Source organism: Dendrobates tinctorius, unplaced genomic scaffold (genome assembly GCF_039654945.1).
Source record: "Dendrobates tinctorius isolate UK_male_01 unplaced genomic scaffold, ASM3965494v1 ptg000111l, whole genome shotgun sequence".
NCBI lineage: Eukaryota > Metazoa > Chordata > Amphibia > Anura > Dendrobatidae > Dendrobates > Dendrobates tinctorius.
In genome coordinates, this window is record NW_027361779.1 from 20,453,677 (window position 1) to 20,469,337 (window position 15,661).

General features: G+C 37.2%; 1 protein-coding gene across 4 annotated transcripts in view; it reads left to right on the plus strand.

Moving 5' to 3' along the window:
* The window catches only part of EPHA7 (EPH receptor A7), a 283,691-nt gene that overhangs the window by 229,988 nt on the left and 38,042 nt on the right, over nucleotides 1–15,661 (plus strand). For all 4 annotated transcript variants that reach the window (XM_073589546.1, XM_073589548.1, XM_073589547.1 and 1 more), the window contains exons 11-12: nucleotides 9,892–10,077; nucleotides 10,487–10,548. In XM_073589546.1, the coding sequence (XP_073445647.1) occupies nucleotides 9,892–10,077; nucleotides 10,487–10,548 (248 nt within the window). The remainder of the gene's footprint in view (nucleotides 1–9,891; nucleotides 10,078–10,486; nucleotides 10,549–15,661) is intronic.

Below are 15,661 nucleotides of genomic sequence, written 5' to 3' on the forward strand. Positions count from 1 at the left end.
CAAATAAAAGCTGCTGATGGTGGCCATGCCTTGTGATTTTGCAGAGGTGATATAACAGGTCAGGAGACAAGAAGGAAGGGGAGGAGACCAGCTCACTGCTCTATAGAAATCAATTGACTTATGGCTGTTACTTCAGAAAAAAGCAAGAAAATTATAAACTTGCTTAATTCATAGCATGAGAGTATTTTTTAAATGCATTTTAACTGCAGATTACCAATATTAAAAAAAAAAAACAAAACACAAAAATTGAATTTGATATGAGTTGGTACACATGCAGCACATAAACACATGTTCACATTGGCCATGAAACAGATAAAACCTACTAGAGAAAAAATGAGCAAAAGCCCTGCTGTAACAAAGTAAATAAAAAGCAATAAGTGCATTTAAATAAGACAGAGATTTTAGTAATACTGCTTTTGATAAAAAATAGCATAAATGCCACCCACCACAACAATGTACAGTAACTGATCGGGACAGTCCTACACTGTCTAATATTAAAAATCTTACCATGTGTCTTAATTGACCTCTGTGTGTGAATAAGGGCAGACAAAAGGACTGGGCCAACCAGTAGACACCAGTCAGGGGAAGCCTTATATACAATTTCCAGCTCAGGAGAGGGAGGACACAGCCCGGCTTGCACAGAATGCAAAAATACAAAGAAAAAACACAAAAATTGAGCTTGACTTGAGTTGGTATACATGCAGCATATAAACGCATGTTCACATGGGCCATAAAACAAATAAAACCTAGAAGAGAAAAAATGAGCAGAAATCCTGCTGTAATACACTAAGTAAATAAAAAGCAAAAAGTGCATTTAAATAATACAGAGTTTTTAGTAATACTGCTTTTGATCAAAAATAGTATAAAAGCCATCCCACCATGACATGGTAACTCTGATTTATTTGCTTTTAGAGATTACGGTGTCTTTGAACAAGCTCAAATGAAAGCTGCTGATGGTGACCACCATGCTTTGTGATTTTGCAGAACTGATAACAGGTCAGGAGTTGACAGGGAAGGGGAGGAGACCAGCTAACTGCTCTAGAGAAATCAATTGGCTGATGGCTGTTACTTCATTAAAAAAGCAAGAAAATTTTAAACTTGCTTATTTCATAGCATCAGAGTATTTTTAAATGCTTTTTAACTGCAGATTACCACTATATCTGCAGGTGAATATCGTTTATGGACGTGACAGGATCTGGAGGACCATTTCATTTGGCAAGATCTTCCTTCCAACTGAACATGGATAGATGACGTCAGATAAGAGAAGGATTGTGCAAGTTAAATTACATTCCCGATCCTTCTGTTTTTCTGGGAGACCACCTTCCACCAGAAGTGTCTGGCAATGGCCTACTCTGCTTTCCCCAATGCAAATATGTGTACTCTTGGCTGAGCTATGCATGTATTTGGTTGGTGGTGTCTGGGGAGATAGCTGTTATAAGAGGTTTATTTAGGCATGTGAATGCATAGTTAGGCTAGGGACACATGACCATAGATGCTCTCCTTCGAGATAATCGGGTCGATTATGCTAATAGTGTGAGCATAGTGAGATCCAATTGTTTCAGAAGAGACAAATGAAGTACACTGTGAGGAGATTATGGAGAACAAAGTTTATTCATCTTGTACATTGTGTAAGCGCGCGGAAATCAGATTGAACTCGGATGTCATCTGAGTGCAGTCCGGTCTTTTCCACACAATCACTGACTTGCACGCTCGCGTGTGCTTCGAATATCGAATCAAACCCAGGCATAATGCAATTTTTGCCTCAGACCGGCTCAGTTTGAGGGAAAAATTGGACATGTGCACGGCTCCATTGAATATTATTGGTCCCCATGTTATCCGATACTTGGTTGGATTGCATTTGGACCGATAATATGATGGTGTGAGCAAGCCCTTATATTAAGATGACCCACTACATGATACAATGCGATAATACCGAGCAGTGACCAATATTTTATTCTTTTTGTATACTGAATTCTCTAATACTGAGTAGTGTCCAATATTTTATACTTTTTTGTATAATGAATTCTCTAATACTGAGTAGTGACCAATATTTTATACTTTTTGTATAATGAATTCTCTAATACCGAGTAGTGACCAATATTTTATACTTTTTGTATAATGAATTCTCTAATACCAAGTAGTGACCAATATTTTATACTTTTTGTATAATGAATTCTCTAATACCAAGTAGTGACCAATATTTTATACTTTTTGTATAATGAATTCTCTAATACCAAGTAGTGACCAATATTTTATACTTTTTTGTATGATGAATTCTCGAATACCGAGTAGTGACCAATATTTTATACTTTTTGTATAATGAATTCTCTAATACCGAGTAGTGACCAATATTTTATACTTTTTTGTATAATGAATTCTCTAATACTGAGTAGTGACCAATATTTTATACTTTTTTGTATAATGAATTCTCTAATACCGAGTAGTGACCAATATTTTATACTTTTTGTATAATGAATTCTCTAATACCGAGTAGTGACCAATATTTTATACTTTTTTGTATAATGAATTCTCTAATACCGAGTAGTGACCAATATTTTATACTTTTTGTATAATGAATTCTCTAATACTGAGTAGTGACCAATATTTTATACTTTTTGTATAATGAATTCTCTAATACCGAGTAGTGACCAATATTTTATACTTTTTGTATAATGAATTCTCTAATACCAAGTAGTGACCAATATTTTATACTTTTTGTATAATGAATTCTCTAATACCAAGTAGTGACCAATATTTTATACTTTTTGTATAATGAATTCTCGAATACCAAGTAGTGACCAATATTTTATACTTTTTGTATAATGAATTCTCTAATACCGAGTAGTGACCAATATTTTATACTTTTTGTATAATGAATTCTCTAATACTGAGTAGTGACCAATATTTTATACTTTTTGTATAATGAATTCTCTAATACCAAGTAGTGACCAATATTTTATACTTTTTGTATAATGAATTCTCTAATACTGAGTAGTGACCAATATTTTATACTTTTTGTATAATGAATTCTCTAATACCGAGTAGTGACCAATATTTTATACTTTTGTATAATGAATTCTCTAATACTGAGTAGTGACCAATATTTTATACTTTTTTGTATAATGAATTCTCTAATACTGAGTAGTGACCAATATTTTATACTTTTTTGTATAATGAATTCTCGAATACCGAGTAGTGACCAATATTTTATACTTTTTGTATAATGAATTCTCGAATACCGAGTAGTGACCAATATTTTATACTTTTTGTATAATGAATTCTCTAATACTGAGTAGTGACCAATATTTTATACTTTTTGTATAATGAATTCTCTAATACCAAGTAGTGACCAATATTTTATACTTTTTGTATAATGAATTCTCTAATACCAAGTAGTGACCAATATTTTATACTTTTTGTATAATGAATTCTCGAATACCGAGTAGTGACCAATATTTTATACTTTTTTGTATAATGAATTCTCTAATACTGAGTGGTGACCAATATTTTATACTTTTTGTATAATGAATTCTCTAATACCGAGTAGTGACCAATATTTTATACTTATTTGCACAATGAATTCTCTGTATGATGATAATAATAACTGTGATTAAAAAAATGGCTTTAAAGTCTCTCGATATTGGTGACAGAAATGTACCGTACTTGCCTTTATTGCCATGATGTACAATCCATGTGTAAAGATTACATTAATATTAATGTTCCCCATTATCGCCACTTAATCTGCAGTTCTTGACGGACAAACATGTCTGTCGCCTCAGGAAAGTCAAGCGATATATGATTAAAGTCAGAATTCACTTCTCAGCACCTCTGATCTAACCCATAATTAGGCAGGACTAAGTAAGCTATCCCATAAACATGCTGATTTAGTGGAGTCCTACAGGTGAAAGGAGCTAATCCCATTTCCTGATTTTATGTATAATTGAGCACAAGATTAAAAAAACAAAAGCAGGTTGTCATTAGGACAAAGATATTAAATATCAGTTCCCGGTGGACTGACAGGAAGCAGCGCTAATTCTGGCGGGACAGGAGCTCTAAATTATACAGTGTGTATGTCATTTTCTGAAATCACTGATAAGAGACTTTCACAACAAAAAGCCTTCTGAGATTTAGTGACTGCACCGAAATGTCCTTTATTGTCTGTCGCTGTAAACCTGGGGCTCGATACAAACCGCTTCTTTGTGATGGCCCAAACCTCAAGCAGCACGCACGGCTTTCACTAACACCCAGAAATCAAATGCATCTTTTTTTCATTCCTTAGTAAAAAGTCTACGAGCAGTAAAGGCTTGCCAATAAATCATGTTTATTGGAGTTTGATAGTGCATGTTTAGAGCCAAGCTGCCAGGAGGTTACAACAATTTGCCTAATACATTTTTATTTTAGTTTCAATAAGCCAAGAATGCTCTTTAGAATAAATATTCAGGTTAGATTACTACAGAGACCATATAAACAGGCGACATAGAAAATTATGTATATGTTACTTTATAGAGGAGCTTCATCTTGAAAAGCACAGTGATTGCTACTGAGGGTTAAATCTTTATGCGGCTGCTGAGTATCCATTAACCCCTTCCCGATATGCTCAATTTCCGTTTTTGCTTTTTCCTTTTTTTTTTTTTCTCCTCTTCTTCCAAAAGCTATACCTTTTTCTTTATTTTTCTTGTCCACATAGACCAGGGATGTCAAACTCATATACACAGAGGGCCCAAATTAAAAGTTTGGGCAAAGTCAAGAGCCATCCTTGATATTTATTAAAAATCGTCTACAATTAAGGAAGTTATTTCTTATCATCAAATATAACTTTGATCTTTTTCTATATGGAAGAAAACTTAAAGGGTTTGTCCCACGAAGAAAGTATATTTTAATTAATAGATCTTGGAATAAAATATTGGAATAATATGTTATGTAAGAGCAGTAAAGCGCACAATGGCCTAATTTAAATATGTCATAACAAAGGATAAAAAAAACCTTGAATTATACAGATAATAAAATATGATGCAAACAAAAGTGCCCCCTATCACAGTTTGATACCCCCACAGTGAATTCCGGCACAGTACCCTCCAGATGCACGGTATGATTACCTACTGTACCTCTCCTCCCTAAATTGACAGTATGATTTTCCAGCTGTAATTGCCACACAGCCCTCCATACAGCATAATGGCCCCACATAGTGCTCTATACAGTATAATAGCCCCACATAGCACTCCATACAGTATAATGGAATGGCCCCCCACAGTGCTCCATATAGTATAATGGCCCCACATAGTTCTCTGTAGACAGTATAATGGACCCCACATAGTGCTCCATACAGAGTAATGGACCCCACATAGTGCGCCATACAGTATAATGCACACATAGTGTTTCAAACAGTATAATGCGCCCCACATAGTACTCCATATAGCATAATGGGCCCACATAATTCTCCTTACAGTATAATAGGCCCCACATTAAAAAAAAAAATAGTCACCTCTGCTTGTTCCCCTGCTGTTTCGGTCTTCAGATCCTCTGCACATCTTGGTACAGCAGACATGTTATAATGACGTCATCTCACCCGCTGCACTGAGGCGTCAGACGCAGAGGGGGAATGATGGGAGAGGGAGCATGACACTCCCTCCTTCACCACTCCTTTCAACTGTATCGGCATCTAAGATGGCACATTTTTCTAAAAATTTTAGCTTTCAGATAGTTTAATGGTGCTGAAATTATGTGGCTAATAGTGTGATGTTTCCTCGTACTGTATGCAAGTTGTTTTAATGTGTTTAAATGGCTCTGTTAATTTGGAAGTGATATGCACAAGATGAGCATGGCGCAGATGTAGAAGAATCCGTGGTAGTCAAAATGTTTTTTATGAACACTTGAATCCTGTTCCCCATAGTCATTATGTAAAATGATAGACTTTTTAGAGTGATGAGAGACTGCCATACAGCAGCACAATATGTTGGGAAAGCCCATGCAGCAGTCTGTGACAGTTACAGTCTACTACAATGTGTAAAATTGTTTGTATCCGTTTTTGACAGATTTCTTTATAAGGCTCTAGTTGTCACCATGATTTGACAACGTAGCTGAGGTATAAGTTTACACAAAAGATTCTTTAACAGTGATGGGCGAATGTGCTAGGATAACGTGTTTTCCGAGCATGCTCAGCTGTTATCCGAGTATCTTGGGCGTGTTCGGATATTATGTTCGAGACCCTGCGGCTCTATAATTCGCGGCTGTTAGACAGCCAAAGCATATTCTGGGATTGCTTATTTGTCAGGGAATCCAAGCATGTGTTGAGGCTAAGGCTGTGTGCTCATGTTGCGATTTCTATGCGTTTCCACCGCGTATTTGCCACAGCGGAAACGCTATTAAAACGCATCTCCATGGAATCCTATGGGATTCCGCAATTGCTGTGCCCATGCTGCGGATTTGCATAGCGGTAAAATCTACAGCATGTCCATTATTTCTGCGGAATCGCAGCGATTCCGCCGCCATAGGATTGCTTTGAAACGCTCACTTTACGCATGTGGCTATGCCCACCATGCGTAAAGTGAGCGCTTCATGTGCGGATGGTATCCAGGGTCTGGAGGAGAGGAGACTCTCCTCCAGGCCCTGAGTACCATATTCCTGTAAAAAATGGAATTAAAATAAAAAATAGTGATATACTCACCCTCTGATGGCCCTCAGAATCCTCCCGCCTCTCAGCCACGCTGCCAGCATCTTCCGGTCCCAGGGATGCATTGCGTGAATCACCTGAGATGATGTCGTGAAAAAAAACAACTTTCTGTGCATATCTTTAGTCTTTTGTGCCTTTTTTAACTATTTCAAGGTTTCCAAAGCGGCAAAACAATTTAAAAAAAATAGTGACATCCATTATTCAGTTGACTTCTAGTTGGAAGACACAACACAGCTTCCAACTGCAACTGTTAGGCTAAGTGCGTCATCAAAGGTCATTGTCGCAAGGCATCGCTGGGAACGGGAGTTGGGAGCATCGCAGAGGCCTGGAGACGCTCCGTGGGACGCCGGAAGGTGAGAATAACACGATGTTTTATTTTAATTCTATATTTTACAGGGATATGGTACTCAGAGCCTGGAGGAGAGTCTCCTCTCCTCCAGACCCTGGGTACCATCCACAGATTTTTCCGCTTACTTTTGCGCATGGTGGGCATAGCCACATGCGAAAAGTAAGCGGAACAATGCATTCGTATGTGTGCGGAATTCCCACAATTCCGCAAAAAGAATGAGCATGCTGCGTATTTTTCTGCGATGCTATTCCACTGCTGAAAAATACGCAGCATTAGCACAGCATGATAATCATAGATGACAGTGCATAGGGCTGAAACAAAGTAACATCATATACCATGAGTACGTTTAATGTAAGTCGTAATCAAAAACACCTAAATCAGCCCATAGAAAATCAGTGTGGGACACACTGTAAATATATATAACATATATATGAGCAGGAGAGAAGGACCAGTGCATAAACGTCCAAAAGTAGATAGAAAAATCACTAATCTTTATTGAAGACACAGGTTTAAAAATGGCACAGTGGCAGAACAAGAGTGACACAAGAAATAGCAGGGCGGAAGGTGCACAGTGTCCATAGAACAATCATAGTCAAATTTAAATAGTCCTAGCAAACATGTGAGGACATAGTGGTTAGCCGGCCAGTTAATACGAAATTACGGGTATAATCCCCAACCGATCAGGAAGGAAGATTTGCTTCCGAAACGTACGTTGGGGCTCTTGCAGCACGGGGTGTCCAGTGTCCCTCTTCCTGGTATGTGTTCAGTAACTCTGGTCTTAGCAACTTGTCTTTGTTTTGGGTAGCTGATCGGTTGGGGATTATACCCGTAATTTCGTATTAACTGGGCGGCTATCCACTATGTCCTCACATGTTTGCTAGGACTATTTAAATCTGCTATTTTTTAGATATAACCTTCTTCACTACCAGATGTCACGTTGTATAAATTTGACTATGATAGTTCTATGGACACTGTGCACCTTCCGCCCTGCTATTTCTTGTGTCTTTTTAAACCTGTGTCATCAATAAAGATTTGTGATTGTTCTATCTACTTTTGAACGTTTATGCACTGGTCCTTCTCTCCTGCTCTTATATATTAGCACAGCATGTGCGGATTGCCATTGAATTCAATGGGTTGCTTATTTTATGCGTTTTCGCGGCGAAAAAACACGGCAAAAAACGCATAAAATCCGTGGGAATTCTGGACATGTGCACATAGCCTTAAACTCGTCTGTCCTTATTGTTTTGATTTTTTAAAAATTCTGAACTTATAAAAGAAATATTTGGTTTGTGTTGCCATTTTCCGAGACCCATAACTTGCATCTTTACCTCCTGTGTCATGAAGCTTTAAGGAGTTATGGTGGATCTGTTACTTGATTTCACAATGCAAACTGCATTTATCATTAAATAGATGTCTTATATCTGTTTAGACTGATGAATTTCCTTTAAAATTCATGTCAAAATGGCTGAGAATTCCTGATATTGAAATGAGCAATTTATAAGTTGACCTATACTGTAGAATGATTGAGCTTATGACTACAAATATAATGTATCTACCCACCCAGCATGACTGGCAGCTTGTTTTGACCAGTGTGAGATCTCAGCAGAGGAGAGGACTCTCAGGAGCTGTCAATCAGGCAAGGTGCGCTGAGATTAAGTTTAACTTTATTAAAAGATAATACACAGTGATAAGTACATAAGCCACACCAGGTCTGAGAAATCTGTTGAATAATGTGTGCTGCTTGAATTGTGAAATCTGGTGACAAATCCACATTAATAAATTTTCTGATACTGCAGTAGACTTCAAGGCTAGTAAAAGTAAAAAACAAAGTTGACATTAGCTTACCAGTGCAGGCAATGACCCACCAGGGGTGCTGTGCAAATCCTTTCTCCGGTTTCAGGTAAGTAGACATGAAGAGAAAAAGACCTTATTTATTTAGCTATACATTGGTTGCACAACAAGAAAACTGAAGGTCAGGATTTCCGATCACATTAATGGAGATAAAACAGATTCTAGCCACGCTAATTATAATAGCAAAAAATCTCTCTCGGGATTATCACGTCACTATTTGGAAAAACATAATGGCGACATTAGTAGTTTGCAGATTTGTGGTATTGAAAGGGTGAAGCGCCCGGTGAGGGGAGGAGATTGGTCTTCTCTTTTGCGCACGCGTGAAGTGTTTTGGATATTTTGCATGGATACTCAAGCATCTTTGGGTTTAAACTTTAGAACTGACTTGTATTATTGTTGAGGAATGTTTTTGCTAAAATATGGCTTCCACATGTCAGTCTACTCCTAGTTAATTCTGTTGTTGGCTGCATTGTATTGGTTTGTAAATCAGCTGTGGATGGATACTCATTTGATGATTCCTCATGCTCTCTTGTAAATCTTTTCATTGTCATATATAATGCTATGATTAAGAGCGTGGTAGCGCTCGAAACGCTTAGACCTAATGCTGTGGTTTTTCTTGTTTTTAGTGCATTAAGATAAATGACTTTTAATAATAGTTTTTCACTTGTTTTTCTAAAAAAATTTTTTACTGTAGCTGGACTTTTTGTCTTTTTTTCTTCAGCCAAGGCTACCAGTGCCTACCTCTTAGGAGTCACTGTAAAAATTGCCCTTTGATATAAAATAGATTTTTTTTTCCTTGAAATTTAATATACGGTAACGATTTTTACTAATATGAGAACTGATCTCTACATATTGATTGGCTGTGTCTTTATTATTTATAACATTAATTATTGTGTAAAAGGCAATGTAAATGCCTTGTCTAATTTAATAAAAGAGCTTTAAACTCTTAGTGACAGTTTAGAACATATGGAATATAAATTAATCACCGAATCTGTTTTCTCTACTGCTTTTCTCTTTCTAGGAGAGTTTGGAGAAGTGTGCAGTGGTCGTCTAAAGCTTCCAGGAAAAAGAGATGTAGCGGTTGCCATAAAAACGCTTAAAGTTGGCTACACAGAAAAACAAAGAAGGGATTTTCTGTGTGAAGCGAGTATAATGGGCCAGTTTGACCATCCGAATGTTGTTCATCTGGAGGGGGTAGTGACGCGTGGTAAGTACAACGTACTGCTGTGGTTTGAGGTTTTTGCTGCGCATGAGTTAAAGGACTTCAATCTTGCCGTAAATATTCATCATGGCCAAATTATCATGAGGGAAATTAGTAAATAGAGATAAGGTTTCTCGCGATTTATGTCAGGCATGCAAACACTAAAGTAATTCAATAGTAAGAAAAGCGTCCCTTCCCTGCCATCTCCAGTACATGCTGACATATGGTTTCTTATTATTTATGCACACAAATTACATCCATGCTACACACAGATACTTTCAACTGCCTGTCTCATTACCGTTGCTGCCACTCCTCGGGTGGAAACTTTCAAGTAGAGTAAGATGTTTCTTATCAAAATGGGTGTTGGTTCTGGTTTGGAAAAAGTCTCACAAACATTGCATGTTTCATGTTTTAGGGAAACCCGTAATGATTGTAATTGAATACATGGAAAATGGAGCTCTAGACGCATTTTTAAGGGTGAGTGCTTTTCATAAATGATTGTACAATGAGTGTTTAGTGTTTCATAAATATGCATGGGATATGTGTTTATTTTTACCTTTCCTTTTAGTAATTCGAATTGGTATGTAATGAGAAACCTTTTCTTTTTATATAAACATCATTTTCTATTGGTGCTCTGCTTGTTTTCATGGTTGGTAAGTGAAAGAAGACAGTGCCAACCTCATGAATATATGCTCCCATATCACTGATTATGTTTAATGCTGAAGTTATGTACACTGTGTTCCAAATTATTATGCAAAAAATATTTCCTCATATTTTCTTTAAATTACCTATATGAATTGCAGTCATTGTTATTTTCCAGTCATCTAATTTTCTAGTATAATTGCAATGTTTTTGAACAAACTGCCTATGAAAACAGTATATTTTTAAAAATTATAAACACTCAAAATGCATGTTCCAAATTATTATGCACAGCAGAGTTTTCAATCTTTTTATTTTGAACAAAAAAATGGTCAATTGTAAAATTATAAGCATTATCAGCTTATTACAAAATGAAATCAAACAGTTTTCAAGTCAAAACTTTATTCTAGATGATGTTACATTTGCACATAGGACCCCTTGTTCGAAAGAAGCTTCTGAACTCTCTCGTCCATTGAATTTGTCAGTTTTTGGATGGTTTTTGCTTCAATTGTTTTGCATGTGGACAGAATACCCTCCCAGAGCTGTTGCTTAGATGTGAACTGCCTCCCACCATCATAGACACTCCTTTTGATGATGCTCCAGAGGTTCTCAATGGGGTTGAGGTCAGGGGAAGATGGTGGCCACACCATAAGTTTGTCCTCTTTTATGCCCATAGCAGCCAGAGATGCAGATGTGTTATTTGCAGCATGAGACGGTGGATTATTATGCATGAAGATGATCTTGCTGCGGAAAGCACGGTTCTTCCTCTTGAACCATGCCAGGAAGTGCTGTTTTAGAAACTCCACATAGATTATGGACTTCATCTTTACCCCTTCAAGGATACTAAAGGGGCCGACAATCTCTCTCCCCATGATTCCAGCCCAAAACATTACTCCACCTCCTCCTTGTTGGCGCCTTAGCCATGTTTTCATGGGGTGTTCATCTACCAGCCATCTTCCACTCCATCCATCTGGACCATCGAGCTTTGCACGGCACTCATCGGTGAACAAAACAGTTTGGAAGTCAGTCTTCATGTATCGTTTGCGCCACTGGAGCCGTTTCTGCTTGTGTGCAGTGGATAGAGGTGGTCGACAGGATGGCTTACGCACAGCTGCAAACCTCTGAAGGACCCTTGTTGTTCGGGGGACGTTGGAGGCACCAGCAGCTTCAAAAACTTGTCTGCTGCTATGACAAGGCATTTTTGCAGCAGCTCTTTTAACCTGACGCAATTGCCTGTTGGAAAGAGTCCTCAATTTTTCCTTATCAGCACGCACACGTGTGTGCTGGGAATCAGCTACATACTTCTTGATTGTGCGATGATCACGATGAAGTGTCTTGGCAATGTTGATTGTAGTCATGCCTTGACCTAAATACTCCACAATTTGTTGCTTCTCAGCAGCCAACACATCCTTTTTCCTTCCCATTTTGGCAAAAAATGTAGGCTGCTTAATAATGTGGAACAGCCTTCTTAAGTAGTCTTGCCTTTATTTGGACACACCTGCCAAACTAATTTGCACAGTTATCTGCAATTGCTTTCAGTGATATAAAGAGCCCTGACACACATCACCATCAATGAGTTTAAATGACAAACAAAAATTTTTTAACCTTATCACTCCTAAACTCTTTTTGCATAATAATTTGGAACACAGTTTATAGGACCATGCATAAAACCCTTAAGGAAGCCATTAATAGATTTTATAAGAATGCCATTTATTACTTTTACTACATCCTCTTATTAATAATGCCTGATGAATGACATTTTTTGCAATTTTATTTTTAATGCAATACACCTAAATGAATTTGTAAATCATGCCACTACTCTAATTTTGACCTTTTAAACCACTTATTTGGCATTAAATTGTCATGTTCTTTTGCAGAAACGACTAAATTAACAAAACAAATAATCTTTTGAAATAATAATGCATATATGTGACTCTCTTAGTCAATTATACAATTTACAGAAATCATTTTTTGTTGTTACTGCTAAAGAATCATCTAACAGTATGCAACCTCAATATCATAAAAAGTTGAAACGCTGTGTAAAATGTAAAGAAAACAAGAATGCAGTGATTTGTATATCAATTATAGCTATATTTTATTTACAAAAGAAAATAGAACACAGATCAGATGTTGAAAGTTGGATATTTTTCCATTTCTTATAAAAAAATTAACTCATTTAAAAATTGATGACAACAACACATTTAAAAAAAGTTGGGATAAGGTTAACAAAACGCTGGAAAACTAAGGGATACTGAGGAAAAACAACTGGTATGTTTGGAATTTTCAACCAAGTCACGTGACTGAGGTTACAAAGAGCATGTTAGAGAGGTAGAGTCTCTCAGAAGCAAAGATGGTCAGAGGTTCATCAACCTTTGAATAACTGCATCTGAAAATTGTGGAGAAATTTCAGAAAAATGTTACTCAGCGTTAAATTCCAAAGACTTTGAATATCCGACCATCTACAGTACATAATACCATCATTTAGAGAAATTCATGTGCACAAAGGACAAGCACAACAGTCAGTATTGGATTATCATGATATATGGGCCCACAGATGGCTTTGCATTATTAATAAGCATGATTTGGTCTTGCAAATCACTGTATAGGCTCACAAATATTTACCAAAATCATTGTCTGTGAAAACCGTACACCATGCAATTCACAAATGCAAGTTAAAGCTATATCATGCAAATAAGAATCATATATAATGCAGTCATGGCCGAAAGTGTTGGCATCCTTGAAATTTTCTCCGAAAATTAAGTATTTCTTCCAGAAAATTTTTGCAATTGCACATGCTTCGTTATACACATGTTTATTTCCTATGTGTGCATTGAAACAACACAAAAAAAACAGAGAAAAAAGGCAAATTGAACATAATTTCACACAAAACCACAAAAATGGTCCAGGCAAAATTGTTGGCACCCTCAACTTAATATTTGGAATATATAATTGCAATCAATCGCTTCATGTAACCATCAACAAACTTCTTACACCTCTCAACTGGAATTTTGGACTAGTCGTCTTTTGCAAACTGCTCCAGGTCTCCCATATTTGAAGGGTGCCTTCTCCCAATAGAAATTTTAAGATCTTTCCACAAGTGATCAATGGGATTTAGATCCAGACTTATTGCTGGCCTCTTCAGAACCCTCCAGAGCTTTGATTACATCCATTTATGGGTGCTTCTTGAAGTATGTTTGAGGTCATTGTGCTGCTGTAAGATCCATCACCTAAGAATGCAAACCCTGCTTTCCAAAACTAGGCACTACATTGTGACCCAAAATCATTTGGTAATCTTCAGATTTCATGATGCTTTGCACACAAAACAACCTCAAAACCTCTTTGAGCCACCACCATATTTGACTGTATGTACTGTGTTACTTTCTTTGTACACATCATTCAGTTTTCGGTAAGCAGTAGAATGATGTGCTTTACCATAAAGCTTCATCTTTGTGTCATCTTTCCACAAGATGCTTTCCCAGAAGAATTTTGACTTACATACATTTTGGCAAACTGCAGACTAGCTTTATTTATGTTCTTGTCAGCAGTGGGGTCCTGCAAAAGTCAACGGATAGTTTGCACTCATGCACCCTGAGCCTGCAGGACACCTTGAATTTTTTTGTAACTTGATTGAGGCTGCTTTTGCACCCTCCCGACTATCCTCCATTGCAGCCTTTCATAAATGTTTCTTTTCTGTCCAATGTCCAAGGAGATTAGCTACAGTGTCATGAATTGTAAATTTATTGATTATGTTCTGCACCGTGGAAAAAGGAACATAAAAATCTGTGAAGAGTGATTTGTAACCTTGATCTTGTTGATATTTTTCAACAATTCTGGTTTCAGGTGTGATTTTCATATTGCCCACAGCTGTTACTTTCCACAGGTGAATTTGAACGAGCATCACATTCTTGAAACAAAGTTGTTTACCTATATTTTTGGAAAGGTACCAACAATTCTGCCCATTTTTGAGGTTTAGTGTAAAATTATGTCCAATTTGCCTTTTTTCTTTTTTTTCCTCTCTTTTTTTGTGTTGTACCAGTACACACAAAGTAAAATAAATGTATATAACAAAACGTGTAATAGCAATAATTTTCATGGAGAAATACTTAATTTTCTGTAACATTTTCAAGGATGTCAACACTTTTGGCCATGACTGAATATTGACACAATCCAGGAACAATTCCGTCCTCTCTCGGCCAAAGGTAATTTAAAATGGACTGGGGCAAAATGGAAAACTGTTCTTTGGTTAGATGAATCAAAATGTAACTGTCTTTATGTAAACTGTGGACTCGAGGAAAGGGACCATCCAGCTTATCAGCACTAATATCTCTGATAGTATTGAGTTTCATTAGTGCTTGTGACACTGGCAGCTTGCACATCTTGAAATGCATTATCAGTGATGAGAACTATGTAAAGGTTTTAAAACAACATATGCTCCCATCAAAACAATGTCTATTTCAGGGAAAGCCTTGTATTTTTCATCAAGACAATGCTAAGCCACATGCTGCATCCGTCATAACAGCATGGTTTACCAAACGAGATCCTGTGAAGAACTGAATGCCGGCAATCCAGATTTTCACCAATAGAAAACATTTTGCACATTATGGAATGAAAAATCTTGCAAGACTCCAGATGGCAGAGCAGCTAGAATCCTACATCAGACAATAATGGGACAACAGTCCTCTCCTAAAACTCCAGCAGTTGGTCTCCTCATGTCCCCAATGTATACAGACTGTTCTAAAAAGAAGGAATGCTACACCAGGGTCGACATGGAAGTGTCTCATCTTTTTTGAGATGTATTGCTGCCATCAATTTCTGTGCGGTGCAGTAAGGAGGTTCTGTTAGATATCCTGTGCGGTGCAGTAAGGAGGACCTGTCAGCTTTCCAGTATGATGCAGTAAGGAGGGCCTGTCGGCTTTCCTGTGCGTTGTAGTAAAGGGGACCTGTCAGCTCT